Source organism: Alternaria alternata, assembly GCF_001642055.1.
Source record: "Alternaria alternata strain SRC1lrK2f unplaced genomic scaffold CC77scaffold_9, whole genome shotgun sequence".
Taxonomy (NCBI): domain Eukaryota; kingdom Fungi; phylum Ascomycota; class Dothideomycetes; order Pleosporales; family Pleosporaceae; genus Alternaria; species Alternaria alternata.
Window position 1 is genome coordinate 1,000,312 of NW_017306198.1, and position 17,536 is coordinate 1,017,847.

Here is a 17,536-nt window from a genome sequence, read left to right on the forward strand (position 1 = left end):
TCCAGATCTTCTCCAGTCTTTGCCGGCTGCATATTCAAGATGGCGGAGAAGAAAGATGAGATGGGCGCTGTTACGCACCAACTCAGCCAGGTCGACGATGACATGAACAAGCATGCGAACGTCAAGGAGGCTAACGTAGCCTCAGTGGCTCTAAGTAAGTTTCATTTTGAAGCCTCAGTGAATGGTAAGAGTCAATACTGATAGCGCGTAGCCGCTGCCATGGAGGCAGAAAAGCCGAAGCTGTGGTCTCGAGGCATGATCCAGCTCTACATGATCATGGGCATTGGCTACCTCGTCTCTACGCTCAACGGTTTCGACAGCTCTCTCATGGGATCCATCAACGCGATGAAAGCCTACCAGAACACGTTTGGTCTGACTGGTCAAGGATCCAGCACTGGTATCATCTTCATTATCTACAATCTGGGCCAAATTGCCGCTTTTCCATTGTAAGTAGGCGTCAGACGTAGGTACCAGTTTTTCTTGCGACTAACGTTGTTCAGCTGTGGATTTCTTGCTGATGGATATGGTCGCCGGGTCTGCATCGCCGTTGGCTGCGCGCTAGTGCTCGTTGGAACCGCCGTTCAAGCTACGGCCAACGAGATGGGTCACTTCATTGCTGGTCGCTTCATCCTCGGATTTGGCGCGTCCATCGCCTCTGCTGCTGGTCCCGCCTACACCGTTGAACTCGCGCACCCTGCCTATCGTGGAACCATGGCTGGAATGTACAACAACTTCTGGTGGGTCGGCAATATTCTGGTAAGTTGTGCTTGTACGAAATGCATGTGAGACATTTACTAACTTCGTCTCTTCACAACACTAGGCAGGTTGGACGACGTACGGTACCAATCTTCACATGGGCAACTCTTCATGGGCATGGAGAATCCCCACCATTGTCCAGTGCATTCTCCCTACCATCGTTATGGCCTTGATCATGTTTTTCCCAGAAACGCCTCGTTGGCTCTTGGCGCATGACCGCAGAGAGGAAGCCATCGCTATCATGGCAAAATACCACGGAAACGGCAACCCCAACTCTCCTATCGTACAGCTTCAGCTACACGAGATCACCGAGGACTTTGCCGTCACTCGCAACGACAATCCCTGGTGGGACTTCCGTGAGCTTGGCAATACCAAGGCAGCACGTTACCGATTGGCCATGGTCATTGCAATGGCTTTCTTTGGTCAATGGAGTGGTAACAACGTTGTCAGCTATTTCATGCCCGCAATGGGTAAGTTGTGCCTATACGAAATGCATGTAAGACATACACTGACTTCGTATTTTCAAATCTGCAGTCAAGAATGCCGGCATCACAGATCCCAACAAGCAATTGCTCATCAACGCGATTAACCCAATTTTCTCGATGATTGCTGCCATCTACGGTGCCACTCTTCTCGACAAGCTTGGTCGCCGAAAGATGCTTATGGGCGGTCTCTGGGGTGGTCTCTTCGCCTACGTTCTCCTCACAGCCTTCACTGCTACCGCGACCAAGGACAACAACCTCGCCTACGGCACCATCGTCTCCATTTACCTCTTCGGCATCTTTTTCGCCTGGGGTTGGACCCCCCTACAAACCCTATATGCCGTCGAATGCTTAGAGAACCGTACTCGCGCAAAGGGATCTGGTCTCAACTTCCTGTTCCTCAACGTCGCTATGGTGGTCAACACCTACGGTATCTCAGTGGGAATTGAGAAGATCGGATGGAAGCTTTACCTCGTTTACATTGCATGGATTTGCATCGAGATTGCCCTTATCTTCTTCTTCTTCGTTGAGACTGCAGGCAAGACTCTCGAGGAGCTTAAGGAGATCTTTGAGGCGCCCAATCCAAGGAAAGCTAGTTTGAAAAGGGCAAAGGTGGAGATCGATGATAGTGGAAACATCCACAATGTTCACGAGTGATGTACGATAGGGGACATTGGATGTAGTACGATGATTCATGGCAGGATGAAGCTTTACGCGAATGCAACGAAGTTTAATGTGTTGTTCCTGATCGAAATGCGTCAGCTGTCTCTGTTGTCTCGCGCTAAATCTTCTAACGATTTTATAATTATTCCCTTCAGTTGCAAGAAGCTGTTTCACTTACCTGTTGCTATGCAAACTACTCGTACCTTCACTTAAGCCCCTACCAGAGAAAAGTCCCGAAAATAGCAGGGTGGAATTGCGGGAGCGAGAGCTGAAGTTGGCACACATATTGGTTGAGGGTGGTGCCCTCAGGATCTAGTTGTTCTTGTAGTACTTCTTGTCTACAACAATGTATCTGACTGTATAGATATAACATATATTACAGAGGTTATGAGTAGCAGGCTATTCTTTCCGGAGTTATTGTAGCATTTCGAAACAAAGTAGATGATAAGAAAGTGTGAATGTGTAACCAGGTGCAAGTCCAGGAAAGAAACATGAAAATAGACAAAATTTCAAAGCACCGACAAGGGAACATCACCACTCGAATGGACTTCGTTGCCGAAACCGCCCCTCTTTGCTCGCGGTACAACTGGTGCACCCTCCCATGCAGTTCCTTCAGGCAAAACCTCTCCCTTCATAAGCAGCGACAAACTCCCAAGTTGTGCCTCATCTTCAACCTTACTCCCTGGTAAACAGATCGAGTACGTTTTGAGACAGGCGCGGCGACCAATAGATACGTTACCGACCTTCATGACGCGATCTTCGAAGAGATGAGTCTGCGCACCGCAGGTTGTGTTGATGATACACTCGTCTCCTAAAGTGACACAGTCGTATTCTGTGATGTCGCTGGAGAGAAGTGTCACCCTTGAGCCGACAGAAGCGCCCATAAGGCGGAAACACATGGCTAGATAAGGAGTACCGACTAAGTGGGCTGCCAACAGTGGTTCGGTGAGCGTTTCCCAGGTACTCGTCACCGCTTCGCTGAGCCATACGTTGAGACTCCAAAGAGGCCATTCAGCTGGTTTGTACCGTCCGATGAGGATCCATTTGATCGAAGCTGTGAATGTCAAGGCAGGTAGGGCGAACAAGAAGAGATAGAAGAGTGGTAGCATGAGTAAGGTGCGAACCGCGCCAATCTTGTGATAGCCGTCGTGAGCAACCTGCAGTGAAAATCCGAGACCGAAGATCATAATGGCGCGTGGTAGGACAATGCGAAGGCCTTCGATAAGAAGTCGAGCAGCGATCCGGCCTGCAGATGGTCGGAAAAGTAGACTGTCTTCGTGGCCTTCCGCTCGTTGACGATTGGGCATCAAGACTGGTGGAGATCCAAAGCATGAACTATTGCTTGCCATCGGGGTGTCTGCAGGCGGCGCTATGGATAGCACACCGAGCAAAGTTCCAGACGCTAGTGTAGTGCCTTGAGGAAGCACAGATGCATTGCCAGCGAAAGCACGAGACTCGAGCTTTGTCTTCTTGAGAGTCACCTGATTTCTCCTCACCACATCCTCTCCCATGACCACTGCGTCGGCAACGAAGCTTTCCTCACCAATCTCCAGAAGCTCGAAGGGGATGTTACGTGCAGTCGAGATCTCAGCACGTTTGCCAATTTTTGTTCCCAGTGCCCGGAGGAATGGAACAATGTAAAGAGTAGCGAAGACAGGGTGGAGCACGTCCAAGGCAAGGTCCATCAATCTATCAACGAACCACTTCCGAAGATAAAACATGCTGTAGATACTGTATGTACCTTCCTTCAGACGGCCTAGGAACAGATGGCGGTAGACCAGCAGCTGAGCGAAAACCAAGATTTGATACGCAAAAGCGATTGGAACCGACAGAATCGCAACTTGCTGCCATCCACTGATAGATCGAATGTCGAGGACGTCGAAGAGTAACAAACCTGGTATCTGCGGCAGGAAGTACAAGAGAGGCAATACCAGGAATGCGACGAATGAATTACCAAATAGCATGGCTGCTGCCCGAGCTCTTGAGGGCCTGGTGTCTTTGGGCTTTGGTGAGCCGTCATCTTTCACAACCCTGTCAAGACGTGCTGGCGATCCATGGAAGCGATGAAAGCTGGGTACGTTCATACCAGAGGGTACAAGCGAAAGTGGCGCGACTTCTGCCTCTTCACCAATAGTTGCGCCACCCTCGATGACACAGCGCGACCCGATCACTGCACCATTTGCAATGACGATACGCTTGAGAATCAGACGGCCTCTCTCAACCACGGAGACGCTTAGAGAAACCTCCCCTCCGACAACCACGTCGTCACCAATCTCAATCAAATCAAAACATGGACCAATCTGCAGTGCACCGAGATGGCAAAATCGCCCGACTTTCGATCCCATCGCTCGTAAGAAGAAGGGGTATAGTCCAGAGTCTGCGATCAACTTTGGGTTTGCCATTGATGTCATACGGTCGACCAGCCACCAGCGGAAGTAGTACATTCCGTAGAGAGGATACTCGCCGGGGATTGCCCTTCCGAGAATCAACCATTTGCTTGCAAGAGCCACAATGGTAAGAGCGGGTGGAATCACCACGAAAACGCCATAGGCTGTCAAGATAGCGAACCCGATTCGGCCTGCAATTGCATGGAAGTCGAAGAGTAGATAGGGAACCAGAATCTCGATGGATTGTAAGAAGAAGACGAGGAGTAGTGGTAAGATCTGAGCCATGCCACAGAGCACGAACTTTGTCTGGGAAACGGGTAGGTATTCTCCAGTCCATGATCCAGTACCCTCATCGTCGTAGAGCGAGTCGTCCTCCTCGATGTTAATGCAAGGACTCTTTCCTTGTGATGAGGTTTCAAACCGAGACGCAATGTTGGCTGGAGTCCTTGCTTCGTAGATGTCTGCAAGTCCTATCGAAGCAAAAGGATAAGACTTATCGTTGCCAAGTTGTGCCTGTCGTAGTCGTGAAACCAAGATTGCTGCTATCAGCGAATGACCACCAAGTTCGTTGAATATATCGCTGTCAGGCTTCACATTCACTTGCGGAAACAACGGCGACAAAGTATCTAGCATCAAGCCCAGAACCCCATCCACTGGAAAGCTCGAGTCCAATGAGTCGATGTCGTTTTCGCCGTGACAACTCGGCCGCGCAACTGCTCTTTCAGCATGTATCCCCGCAGAAACATCTTGCAAAGCTTTTGCGTTGATCTTGCCACTCGGAAGCCGAGGCATCTCGTGCGCTTGCAGAGAAAATATTTCCTCTGGGCGCATGTAGGATGGCAGGCTGTTGAATGCACTCTGGCTGACGGAGGCGGTATCATGGACAACCCCTTCTCCGAGAACAACAAAAGCTTCTAGACGGGCAGACTCTGAGTTGGCGTTGGCCAATATCACAGCTGCAGCCTTTACGTCCGGTACGCCGTAGAGTCGCGACTCGATCTCGCCAAGTTCGATACGGAAACCGCGGTGCTTAACTTGCGTGTCAATGCGACCAAGAAAGACTATCTTTCCATCCGCCTGTAGCTTTACGAGATCCCCGGTGCGATACAGTCTCTCTCCACAACCAGCTCTCAAAGGATGAGCGATGAACTTTTGTGACGTCAAGTCAGGGCGTCCAACGTAGCCAAGGCCAACACAGGGCCCTCCAATGGCGAGCTCTCCCTCAACACCTTCACGCCATTCGACAGGCTCAAGGGTAGTTGATAAGTCGTCTTGTGAGACAGGAAGCAGACAGGCATGATATCCAGGTAGCGGTTTGCCAATAGTGACAGGTATATCAGGCTGAAGTTCGTCCCAAGTCGCTGTGACGGTGGTCTCAGTAGGACCGTATGTGTTGATGATTCGAAGACCAGGTCTTGCGAGACGGCTCACCAGTGCAGGCGGGCAAGCTTCACCACCGAGATTGATCAACCGAACGGATGATGGAAGAAGAGAGTCACCATCGTCTGTTCGCGCGATGTTCATGATGCCGATCAGAGTCGGAACGGCGTTGACAAGAGTGACACCACGGCTCGCCCATACCAAAGGCAAAGCTGGCACATCTCTGCATTCCGCTCGAGTACCTATAGCAAGATGGCCTCCACCTGCGATAGTGACCCACATCTCTTCAACAAACATGTCAAACGCCGGACTGAAACCATTCCAGACGATGTCTTGCGGACTCGTTTCCAAGACCTTCTGCTCGCTCAAAGAGAACATTAAGGCAGCAGAATGAGGTATAGCAATTCCTTTCGGTGTTCCTGTAGTTCCAGAGGTGTATATAAGGTAGGCAGCATCGTGGGGTCGGGGACCAGGTAGTGGCGTATGTGTGGAAGCGTTGAAGTCATGTAGGTATTGCGCTTCAGTACTCAACTGAGAGAATGTGCGACATTGTAGGGCCGGCATAGCAGCGCTCAATCTCGCTATGGTAACTCGGTCACACACCTCCTGGACCTGGTCAGCATGTGCTGCGTCACTGATGATCAGAGATACTGAAGCATCGAGCACGCAGATGGCAGCGCGCTCAGCTGGGACGTCTGGATCCAGGGGAAGCCATGTGGCGCCAGAGTAGGTTGTGGCAAGAATAGCGAGAATGAGCTCGAGTCCTTTCTCTAGCCAAACGGCCACTGTTGGCACGCTATCATCTTTGCCATGTCGAGTGGCAGCTGCGATGCATCTTGCCAACGACGCTGCTTTAGCATCCACTTCGGCATAAGTGATTGTGTGAAGTCCGTGTTCAGTCTGTACGGAGTATGCGATGTTATCGGGCTGTGTCTCCGCCGTGTGATGAAACAATTGTGGTAAGGTAGTGACTGATGCTGGTGCGATAGGTTCTGCGTCAAGAGGTGCATCTCCAATCAGGATTTTGGAGTCCATGTCTGAGCCTCGATGTAACGAGTGGTTTAGTGTTGGGGATCGTGGCTCGTGGTCATATCCTTTTCAATCGGTTCCTTGGATGATCCGAGTAAGTGAGTGTCGAGAAAGAGTAGTAGAGGCCAAAATCGAGAAGAGGAAAAGGGCGACGAACAAAGAGGAAAGGGCGACGAAAGAGACGGAAAGGGCGAGGAACAGAGCGGAAATGGGAGGTCTCTCGCATCATCCAGTCTGTGACCATTCACTTTTAGTATCATTTTCGTAATGAGGCATTTTGACCCCTTTGCCCCGGATTTACAACCTGCTCAAAATAGTATGCGTCAAAGCAACCGTAAGACCAGACCCGGCTAGACCTGTCTCCCTTGAAAGTGTCAAGGAGGTGAGTGGCTTACAGCAAATCATGGCCGCGCGGCGGTGTCGTGGCGTGTCGTGTCCCTGCGCCACACGTCGGAGGACTGGCGCTGAACTGTCACTTCTTCCGGTATAGATCTTAGGCGCTTGTATACCGCGCCAACGTTGCGGGGGATGGCTTGCGGGATTTGCGACAAGGCCTCAGTCGCCTCTGCGTATATAGCAAGGCCATCATTGGAAACAGTTTGTCTATCTATGAACCTATCGGGACACGCAAAACCCTCAATATCAGTAAGTTATGTTGTGAATCGTGTCAAGGTAACATTATATGGAGTTCTTGTTGTGGTTTGGAAGAAAGCAGATCTGACACGTTGCCAAGCCGGATTAAGCATTTGGTCTCCACTTTTTAAATGCTTGTACCGGCCAAAACTCCGGCCACGCGTGATGATTGCGTGTCAAGGTTTGCGTTAATAAGGCGTTTCCAATTATTTAGCAGAGCGTCATGTTCTTGTTGTATCACTTCCATAATACGATGCTATTGAAATTTGATCGCCAAAACTAGATCTAAGCTCGATACACCGTTCTATATACTTTATATCCCATCTTAATCAACGCGCCTGATCACCAAGCTCTATTACAAGTACTACAGTACTACTGCTATCCACGTTATGTTTCTTGCTTCAGATAAATCCCGTACTGGAGTGTTGTTTTCATGTAGCACAAGTTGCGACGTGCAAATCAGGGTTAATTAAGAGCACAGGGTCTCCCACCCAAGTACATCTCACCTTCCATTGCCATCTTCAATGCAACGCCACCCTTTTACCCTGCCTTGTTCCGTCTGACACCTGCCATGTAACGTCTAGCTTGCTTTGTTTTCCAAATAGTTCTACTCAAACTACATTCGGCTTGGTGACACGTCTGTGGAGCGGAGTCGCCGGCATCCGTATATGTAGGAAAGAGGGTCAAGGTGGCTCATGTGATGCAGATCTGCATGCAGCCCTGGAGGTGTTTTCATGCGACATGTTACTTTTTGTGAAGATGTTTTGTTCTTCACTTGTGGGATTCTTGGTGTAGACCTGGCTAGATTGCTGATCGTGGCCGTGTAGGGGGAGAAGGATTGAAATAATGATTGGGAGTGATTTCCGGACAGTTTCAGGCTAAAACAGAGAGAGGTGAACAAGATGGGTAGCCACGCTGAACTGTTTTTGTTTTTCTTGTTTGCTTTTTTTTTTCTCGCGCCGAGATATGCGGTGAAGTATCACTTCGGGCTTCGCATCAAGGACGATAAATTTTCCTACAGTTTCCCTAAGCGAGATAGACAGAGCTGACAAAGAGTAGGACCGATTTCTGCAAAACTTCAGATCCAGCGGTTGGGGAACCGTAGTTCACGCAGTGCCGCTAGCAGGACACGAGTATATGGGCTTGGCAAAGTCGACCTAGTACGATAGTGGCGCTTCGTCTGCATCTTGTGTATGCATTGCGTCCCAAAGCGTACAACATGGGGAAAAGTTTCTGCTCTGACCTTTTTCGGTGTTCACTCGTGATCTCCATCTCGTCTCCGCAACTTTACTTTGCCGTCAAGCCACCAGTAAGACCCTTGTGTGTCTAACCGATATCCATCTCATCCACTGGTGCAGCCGCTCTTTCTCTCCTGATGGCGTCTTTCTTTGCTCTCCGTGCAGCGGCCTTGGACATGCCCTTGCCACTGCTGATTTTTCGGTACTCGTCTAAAGACATGCCTCTCCGCTCCGCAGCCACGATCTGAGCCTGTAGTGTTTTGTCTTCCGACATGTCCATCTTGGGATTAGCCACTTTTCTTTCTTTGCGAGCCTGCATTCTGGCAAGGTTTTGACGAGTGCGTTTGTCTAGAGAGATTTAGTATGACGGTGAAGGGGAAGCCATAGTGGGACAACGCACTCATCTTCTTGCCCGCAGGCTCCGAATCAATTGCCATAGTCTGGTCACCGTTCGGTTGCTGAACCGAGCCTGCATGTGATGTCAGGTTCGCTCACCCCGGTAGCATGAAAGAAAAGCAAGTGCTCGCAGGATTAATAGACGTTGGATCAACAATGCCCCGACACGTGACATACCAGTCTGCAGGTCAGCTTGGGGTGCCGAAAAGGCGTCACCCAAGACGTCGACTAATTCATCAGCCAGTGCGCCCATCTTGCGTCGGTCCTTTTGCTTTTTCTTTTTCGACTTGGTCGCAGGTCCCATGCCGTTTGCTCGCCTCGGGGAGGCGCTTCGCTGGCTCGTCTGTGATTGGTCGCTGTCGCTCGCATCTGAAAATTGTTGCTCTTCGCCCAACCTGAATCCTGTGTTTGCAAGAGTCGATGTGTTCGCAGATGCTGCGGCTGCTTCGGGCAAGGCGGGCGCCATGGTGCGAAGGATCGATGACCGAAAAGAGGATAATGCAGATGCAAAGTTGGGTGCACTTCACAAAAGGCAATAGGCAAAGATTCGGCAGAAGGTTTATCCGGCGCATGTGATTTGTCCGTCGGTGTGTATTATCGAGTACCAATGCTGTGTCGCGCTATGCGCTCTATCATCTACCTCGTCTTCGGCCTTTTGAGGATTATACTGTAAAAAAAAAAAAAATGCTATGCAAAATGCCGCCCTGAACGCACTTGAAAAGAATGAGTGAATGCGAAGGATTGGGCCGAAAGTGAGGGAGATAATGGCCCCGCAGTGGGGATGGGAAGAGAAGAAGATGTGATTAAGGAGATTCGTGAGTCGTGAATGCATGTCCAAGCACCCGTTCCGGCGGCCGACCAGGCCAGTCCTTTGCGCCCAACTCCAATGCCAAGCCCTGTCTAGCTCTTGATACCAACTCCAGCCCAAGCAAATATGTGATGTGACGCTATTCGTCGTCGTCTACGAAGAATCCCCAAAAGAGAACTTCCTGATTCTCCCGTCCGCGCAGACTACCTCCGTAGACGTCTGCGCACATCTCGATGGGCACCTCGAGTTTGATGCAGCCGTTGCCGAGGAAAGTGAAGAGCAGCCACGAGTCGTACTCTGGGAAAGTACCTTCCTCGTCAAACTTCCTGCTACGTATGCCGCGATTCCGTAGCGAAGGTGTTGTGGGGAGGCGGAACGTGTGGTAGGGGAGCGTCTCTTCCGAGTCGGCAACGAAGAAGGACTCGTTGAGAGCGAGTTCGATGGTGACGTGAGGCGAAGGGGAGTGTGGTTGCGAGGGCATCTCGTGGTGGTTCAGGTTGTCCTTGTGGAAGCGCAGGGTGCCGAAGCGCAAGTCGGTGGGCTGGCCGAGCAAGTCGAACAGCTCTGTGGAGTAGAGGCGGAAGTAGCCATTGTGCAGGCTGCCCAGGTCGCTCTCGTCGTCTTGGGCATGTCCGCTGAGCGAGAGGGTCTGCAGCTGGTCCTCGACACGCTTTCCCTCGAGCTCGGCTGCATCGAGCGACCGGCGGATGTACTTGGGTGTGTATTGGCTGCTGAGGTCGGAGATGGCGAGTCGGCAGGCCTCGCGACGGACGTCGTCGCGCGGACTACTGCCCTTGGCAGCCAGGCCGTGGGCGTGGCCGTGGCCGTGGTCCTCTAGCGACCGCAGCAGGCCAGTCTCGAAGCTCTTGACGAGCTCCTCGAACTCGCGCATGACGCGAGCGAGGGGAGGCGGGACTGCACTGCTCTCGAAGACGGCCATTGGGGCAGGCCCTCAGGCAGGACGTGGTGTGGGCGCAGGGAGGGAGCGCGTTGGGCAGGGCGGCAGGTGGTGGACGCGGTGGTTTGAGCCCTGGGCGGAGAGGGGTGAGGCGTCGATCTCGTCAATTGATTGTGTTGCGAGTCGTCGAGGAGCGGGTTTGGGGTTCGGCCGTTAGTCGTGAGGGAAAGTCGCAAAACAACAACAACAACAACAACAAAGTGTCTTCGCTACCGCGCGAGTGCATCAGGAGACAAAGAAGGGAGGGACCTCGAGGGAGGGACCGAAGTTTTGCTCGCGGGTCGAAGGCCGCCAAGAGTGCTGGGTAGATGCTTCCCTCTTTCCAGCCCACCGGCGAGCGCTACTGCATCCCCGGCCAATGAGGGCGAGGCTGCTACTCCACGGCGATGCGCTGCGAAGGGGGGCTTCGGTGTGCGACTCCCCTGGACTGTACGTGATACTGGGGCTGCAGCGGTTAAACCCTACGACAGAGGCGCGAGCGCTAAGTCTTGCTTCTGCTCAACAGTCGCTGTGTGGGCGCCGCTTGTAGCAGACTGACCCAGGCGTCGCTCGCTCAGTTGATGCAGCAGGCGAACCGCTGTGTCGGTAACCAGTTAGAAGTTGTCAACACAGCGAGAAGCCACTAACAACCGGTTCGGCAACACTATCTGCACTATCTGACACGGGCCGATGATTTCGAGACACAAAGTTGTGATGGGCAAGTCGCTAGCCTCCAGGCGAAGACGACCTCAGCGGCTGAGAAGCCCAGAGCCTGCACGGCCTGCACGGCGCCTGACACGCCCCAGGGCCAGCCTTCGCGGTCGGCATGTCCATGGCCGTCGATGCCGCTCATCCCTCACCAAGACGTCCGTCACTTGCATCACTTGCAGCCACGCTGTGATTGTTCCCTATCCGGCCTGGCGTGCCTGCCACATGCTCGCTCGACTCGCATCGCCACTTCCTCGACAACTCCTCCAAGCTTTCCCATCCCAGCCTCTTCCCCGACGCCTCTCTGATCGCCTCTTCGTCAGCACTTTATTCCCTCGTCTTGGCTGACCACCTCGTATTGATGACTGCTGTGACCGCGCCAGCGCATCGGCCTGCTTTCCTCGCGAACCATCATCCCGCGTCTCTGCGCACGCATGTCGGCACTTTGCACCTGCGTCGCGACTTCTGATGCCATTTGAGACGGTGATGCCAATGTGCAAACTCGCTCACTCCTGTCTTTATCCCCGCAATGTGCCGGCAACCACTCACTACGTCACTGCTGTCAGCCTCCGCGTGAGCCCATACACAGATATACCCGTGGCGGTGAGGCTTTTGCCCTCATCCCACGGCTGATGATTGCTCTGCATCACACAGTTGCAAATCTCCATGCACATCGACGCTTCCATCGCTCGCTGAGCAACGACATGCGACTAATATCCACGCTTACCGTCAGATGGGGCCCCCAGACAGTGAAACAGTCCATCTCCCCTGGTTCCAGTCGTTCATCCCGGCTCTACGGGCCTGCTTCGGCTTCTTACGTTATACGCCCACCTCCAGGGTTCGCGATTGAACCGATGCATCCGTGACAACACTCGCAGCTCCTTCCGATAACATGGTAAGCTAAGTATTTGTGGGATATCGACTTCATCTTGATGAAACTTCACGAGTACCGAGGATGCCATGTGCTACACAGGAATTCGACGTGCATTCCATAGCAATCAAGAACATGAGGAAGATGTACTCGACCAGGGCACTGCGCCTGTTATCGAGGAGCAGCGACTCCGCGTGGTGAAGGTGGAGCGAAGTTAGACTAGGGAGCAGGAACAATGGTAAACATCTGTGAGGCAGTTGCTCAACACGAGAAGAGCTCCGTAGATCCAAACTCGCCCGTCACCTCTTGTCCCCAAGCCGGCAACAATGCACACACTGCAACCTTCTCAAAGGACTATGTTGTTAACGCATCCCCTCACTACCGCAAGTCTAACATGTCTCCCGTCGACGACGCTGTGAAGCCTATCCCGCCCACTCTTCAGATTTTCAGTCCATCCTCAACCCCAGGGCCGGCTGTCGCGTCCAAGCATATTGCCAATGGGCCAGATGCCGACTCAGATGGTAAGAACAAGTCGGACGGTGACTGTCAACTCTTGGAGAAGGCTGTGAACCATATCATCAACATCAAGACACTCACCAGGCTCTGCAATCTAGGGAGTGTAGACGCGGTCAGGATCAGAGACACCCTCATCAAAAACTATACCGATACGTGTCAAAGACAAGCCTACCGCGTCACATTCCGCGAAGTTTTGCACGACAACCTTCTTGCCGCTTTGTAACAAGAGAGAAATGCGAGGACAAGTATGCTTATTGATGGACACGAGATGACCGCGAATGTCAATTCTATGGAAAATTGTTGCATTATGTTCATCTCGCTTATGCAAGATTTGGTCGAGCAGTTTTCTAGGGGGCTTGGATGTATGTATGCTCTTGATGGTCCCGCAATTGCGTAAGCAGACACGGTCACAGCTGGATATGAAAGTCGCGAATATGCAACTTTGATTCTTTGTTTGTTGTCACGATGTTCTGAAAATGGTCAGATTGCTGCTTCAGTGTTATGGGTGGCACCAGAACATGCACTGGAGTTACTCACCACCCCCTCCCCTCACAATCACAGCATGTGAACTAGATGATCGCGCCCCAACGGCCTGAACTGAGATATACAAAACGTGCTGCTCTATTTGAGTTCCCTAGAAGGGTTCAACATTATGTAGAAATACATGATTGAGTAGGGTAAGCTTTTAATGCCTCAGGTGTTATTTCCAGTCGCAACACCCCAGAAGTACGCCGCCCAGGAACCCACCACCAAGAACAACAGTGCAATGAACAAAGCCATGCTGATCTTCCTGTTTCTCTGGCCAGAAGTTCCCGACTTAAACTCCTCTCTCCGCACGTTGATGACCTCGCCCTTCGTGATACGTTGGCGCCTAGTCCACTGGAGTTGTGCAAGGTCACTTGTCCAAAAGCAGCCGACGAACATGCTCGCTGCTACCACAACCGAACACGCGGAAAGAACGACATACACAACAACGACATTGTCGTAAGAGTTGTCGTCACGATCCTGGATGACTCCCGTGATGATACGGATGATGATAGACATGGCGTTGTTGACTGCAATCTTGACGGCGTATCCAGAACCAAAGACTTCTTGGTACCACATGGAAGTGCGAATTGAGTCGATGATGACGGTCGGGCCAAACATAGATGCGACACCGTATATACCAAACGAAGCTGCCGTACCAGAGAACGTTGGGCCCCATGTCGCCAGGCACATTGATAGCAACATGCCCAGCCCACAGACAAGCATAAGGGTGATACGGTTGCCTAGAACGTCTACGAAGACGCCGATAATCGGAACAAGGAAGAATCCTAGATACTGCGCCAGTGAGGAGTACCACCCTGCCTTGACGGCATCCATGTCGAAGCGCTGCTCAGCGAACTCCGTTGCATTCTGAGCGAAGACGGATGCGGTACTGGTTTGGAAAAGTGAGAAAGCGACGATACTCCAGAAGGTCCAGGGAAGCCGGAAGACCTTTCCAAACTCAAACTTCTTGTTGCTTTCCGTGAGTTTCTCGCCGGTCGCGGGGTCAGCTGTACCGGTGTACTTCTTGCCGCACCATCGCGTGAAAATCCAGTAAAGGAGAGTCGTCACGTTAGTGAAGAGGTTCATGAAAACAGCGACCCAGTACACCCAGCTAAAGTCACCTGTGTTTTTCGCGATGACGTTTGCTGTAGCCTTGCCAACGAAAGATCCGATCTTGCCAATACCGAGTTCAAAGCCAAGAGTCGATGCGAAGCCGTTGGATGGCGCGAACCAGGAGCTGAACACTTTGTACTGTGCCACTTGCGTGGCGATGTCTCCGAATGCCTGGACGATCGACCCGAATATCATGAATTTGTACGATCGGACGGTGGTGGCGGCTGCAATAAAGATCGCACCTATACTGTAAATGGCATTGCCCCAGAGCATGGCGCCTGTTAAGGTGTACAGTCAGCGTCAAGACATGGTTGAATAGGTAGAGGAGAGACAAACTTGCACCACCAATCCTATCGGTGACAAGACCGCTCACGAGGATTAGAGCTGTTTTCATAAAGTCCTCGCTGGCTTCCAGCACAGAATACTGAGCGTTGTTGATATGCAGTTCCTTCTCCATGTCAGCTGATGTAACTGTAATGAGAGCATTATACTGTTCATACCTTCTTTACAGTACTTTTCATCGCGCCTGTGACACCACTACTCCAGTGTGAACCAAATCCAGTTGCGGTAACCAAGAGAATAGCAATGAGCTTCATCTTCAGCGGGATCGCTGAGCTCCGATCACTGCCATCACGCTCACCGGTCGATGCTTCACTCGATGCTACGACCACATCTCCAGCCTTTTTCTCGGACACAGAAGGCTCCCGCCCACCGTTGTCTGCTGAGATGTCATGGCGACGCTCAGAGGGGGACCGTGCATCCATCGTCCCTGGTCACTGCAAGCAAGAGATGATCAGATAAAATAAGAAATATTCCTACATTTTGAGCGGCGCCTATCTTCCATTTAGTACTGCCGAGCGGGAAGGAAAACCTCGTGTCTCCGCTCCATAGTTCCAAAAACCGGGTTGCTTACGGGCCTTTTAGGAGGTAGAATATCCTGTAGGCTGTCTCCACCGCTCGAGACTGTGCGCTGCGCACGCGTTGAGACTCTGATATCACCGGAAGATTACCCGTTTAGATAGATACGATACCACCCGCTATGAGATGTTGCGAACCTGATTTGGTATGCCGGATCCTCTTCTAACGCGTTGCTCGTTTTGTGTACTGCAAACATCTAGTTTTGTCTTTTTCGCAGAATCATGTTGCCCTCTGGCCAGTCCAACAGCGGTAGAAGCCCGACAAGCGGCTCGCACCGCCAATCCCAACACGGCAAGGCGCAACAAAGAGAATTTTTATCAGATCGTCTTATCAGATGCTAGGATGAAATCTAGCCTCTTGGGCAATGCAGGCTACTCATGGTGGATCGACGGAAGAAGGTTCACACGATATTGGGACATTGAGACGTTTCTGTCTATATCACCAAAGATGCGGTCGCAGAAAATTTAATAGCGCTTGAGCACGAATCTGCTCAAACTCGACGCGTGGCAGCAGTGCAGAAGCCTGGGACTAATTCGGCGTCGCTCTCACCCACATCCACACGTCAGATACGAGTCCATCCATGTTCGTATATACCCCTTGATCCTACGCAGCCAGTGCGGTTTTGCGATCTACAAGAGATGATACAGGTTGTAGAGATTTGCTTCTGATTGGAGTCTCTATGAATACCCCCCAAAGCCTTAAAGACTCGGATGCTCTGTAATCCTGGTATACGACCTCCAGCGCCAAACGCCTTGCCAATGCCCATTCCCTCTGCGCTCAGTGCAAAGGGGCCAAAATGCACGAAGTCTCTCCATGCGTCATTGAGATGCTCAAGGTGAGCCCTCGTCTCATCAGTTGACCACGTCTCCCCCACCCTCATCTAATCCAAATACCAAAAGCGATGAGGCTGTAAACCCAAACATGGGTGATGCGCATTACAGTCTCCTACCGAGAACACCCTAAGATTCACCTCTCTGCTTCCTCTCAATTTCGTCCTTCAGGTTCACGAGATCTTGCTCGGTAGCCTCGAATTCCAGGCCCTGCTTGACCCATTGCGCCGCTTCGTCCAATCTGCCCATCTCGAGCAGACACTTGCCCCGCCTCCACCAGGCCTTTGCATTGCCGACCTTCTTCATCTCCACGCTAGCCTCTGCGTCCACGGCGCCCTCTGCCCAGTTCTTAAGTGCCATATTTGCCTGTGCGCGGTTGCTCAGCAGCCCGGAGACCTCTTCTCTCACCAGACCTGAGGGTTCCCATGCCGGGCGAGCGAGCGCCATATCGACCGCGAGAGTATAGAGCTTGCCTGCCTCCTCGGGCTTTCCTTTCCTGAATTCGGCGTTGCCCGACTCGCGCAGCTTATTGATTTGAGCGGAACGCTTGGGGTTGACGGGAACAGGTGGTGGGGGCGTGCCTGTGGGTGTCTCGACTTGAAGCAGGTTTCTGTGCAGATTGTTCAGAGCGGCTAGCTCGGTCTCGAGGGCGTTGCTAAGGCTCTGGGATGCGGTGATCTCAGTGGTATTGGGGTCCATCTCGAGAGGTAGGAGTGTGAAAGTATCCGGTGACTCCATGATGACTATGTGCTTGTTGTGTATCAAACTCGTAGGGTTAGGGCCGTATGAATTGTGGCTGGCGTAGAGGTCAAGTTCGCGCAAGTTGTGGTTTTGGGTGGAGGGCGATGAGGACAGTTGGATAATTCCCCGGGATTGCTATCGATAACAAATGCGCGCTAACACGTGTCTTGTCTCTTTCGCCAACTTCACTTGTGTCGCGTCCAACCGCGACGCGCCATTCATCCTCCTACCCATCATCGACTCGCATCAATAGGGTGGTGGGACTCAAATCTCGTAACGCCACAAGCGCATAACTGTGTGCTTTCTCGCAGTCACGCTTCATGGCATCTTTGTTCCTTTTGTTGAGATGATTCCAAGTTGCCCCCTCGCCGTTTCTTGTCTCATTGAAGCTGTTATCACAACCATCCTCACCAAACGAATACGTGAGCTTTTGACACAAGGTGACAGGGAAGCGTCATGACCATAGTCTTCATGTACAAAACGAGAAACGGGAAAACCTTTTGGGCGTTAGGAGAGGAGAGGCTACGGATGACGCCATACGAATGATATGTACATGTTCGTCATGTGTGGAATCAGACCTTGCGGTTTCTACTATCAGTGAG

General features: G+C 51.9%; 7 protein-coding genes across 7 annotated transcripts; 2 read left to right on the forward strand and 5 right to left on the reverse strand.

Moving 5' to 3' along the window:
• Positions 1-39: 39 nt before the first annotated feature.
• On the forward strand, positions 40-1,895 carry CC77DRAFT_934640 (general substrate transporter; the record flags this gene model as incomplete). The annotated part of the gene is made up of 5 exons (XM_018534394.1): positions 40-154; positions 212-446; positions 501-756; positions 821-1,226; positions 1,291-1,895. 5 exons carry the CDS (start codon positions 40-42, stop codon positions 1,893-1,895), a joined length of 1,617 nt encoding a protein of 538 aa, XP_018386762.1.
• A 305-nt stretch (positions 1,896-2,200) lies between these two features.
• On the reverse strand, positions 2,201-7,048 carry CC77DRAFT_1020131 (Non-ribosomal peptide synthetase C-terminal). The gene has a single exon (XM_018524984.1). The coding sequence runs from the start codon at positions 6,701-6,703 to the stop codon at positions 2,411-2,413; it is 4,293 nt and encodes a 1,430-aa protein (XP_018386763.1). The 5' UTR covers positions 6,704-7,048; the 3' UTR covers positions 2,201-2,410.
• A 1,608-nt stretch (positions 7,049-8,656) lies between these two features.
• On the reverse strand, positions 8,657-9,430 carry CC77DRAFT_1061028 (hypothetical protein; the record flags this gene model as incomplete). The annotated part of the gene is made up of 3 exons (XM_018528383.1): positions 8,657-8,916; positions 8,969-9,037; positions 9,142-9,430. 3 exons carry the CDS (start codon positions 9,428-9,430, stop codon positions 8,657-8,659), a joined length of 618 nt encoding a protein of 205 aa, XP_018386764.1.
• A 240-nt stretch (positions 9,431-9,670) lies between these two features.
• CC77DRAFT_869040 (hypothetical protein) lies at positions 9,671-11,055 on the reverse strand. Its single transcript, XM_018533488.1, has one exon. It carries the CDS (start codon positions 10,710-10,712, stop codon positions 9,912-9,914), a length of 801 nt encoding a protein of 266 aa, XP_018386765.1. The 5' UTR covers positions 10,713-11,055; the 3' UTR covers positions 9,671-9,911.
• Positions 11,056-12,523: 1,468 nt separating this feature from the next.
• On the forward strand, positions 12,524-13,027 carry CC77DRAFT_1061030 (hypothetical protein; the record flags this gene model as incomplete). Its single annotated transcript, XM_018528384.1, has 1 exon — positions 12,524-13,027. One exon carries the CDS (start codon positions 12,524-12,526, stop codon positions 13,025-13,027), a length of 504 nt encoding a protein of 167 aa, XP_018386766.1.
• A 265-nt stretch (positions 13,028-13,292) lies between these two features.
• On the reverse strand, positions 13,293-15,578 carry CC77DRAFT_962253 (MFS general substrate transporter). Its single transcript, XM_018535639.1, has 3 exons — positions 14,946-15,578; positions 14,782-14,893; positions 13,293-14,723 (listed from the first exon to the last, which is right to left on the reverse strand). Exons 1-3 carry the CDS (start codon positions 15,207-15,209, stop codon positions 13,498-13,500), a joined length of 1,602 nt encoding a protein of 533 aa, XP_018386767.1. The 5' UTR covers positions 15,210-15,578; the 3' UTR covers positions 13,293-13,497.
• Positions 15,579-15,861: 283 nt separating this feature from the next.
• CC77DRAFT_962256 (hypothetical protein) lies at positions 15,862-17,041 on the reverse strand. Its single transcript, XM_018535640.1, has one exon. It carries the CDS (start codon positions 16,929-16,931, stop codon positions 16,323-16,325), a length of 609 nt encoding a protein of 202 aa, XP_018386768.1. The 5' UTR covers positions 16,932-17,041; the 3' UTR covers positions 15,862-16,322.
• Between the last annotated feature and the right edge of the window lie 495 nt (positions 17,042-17,536).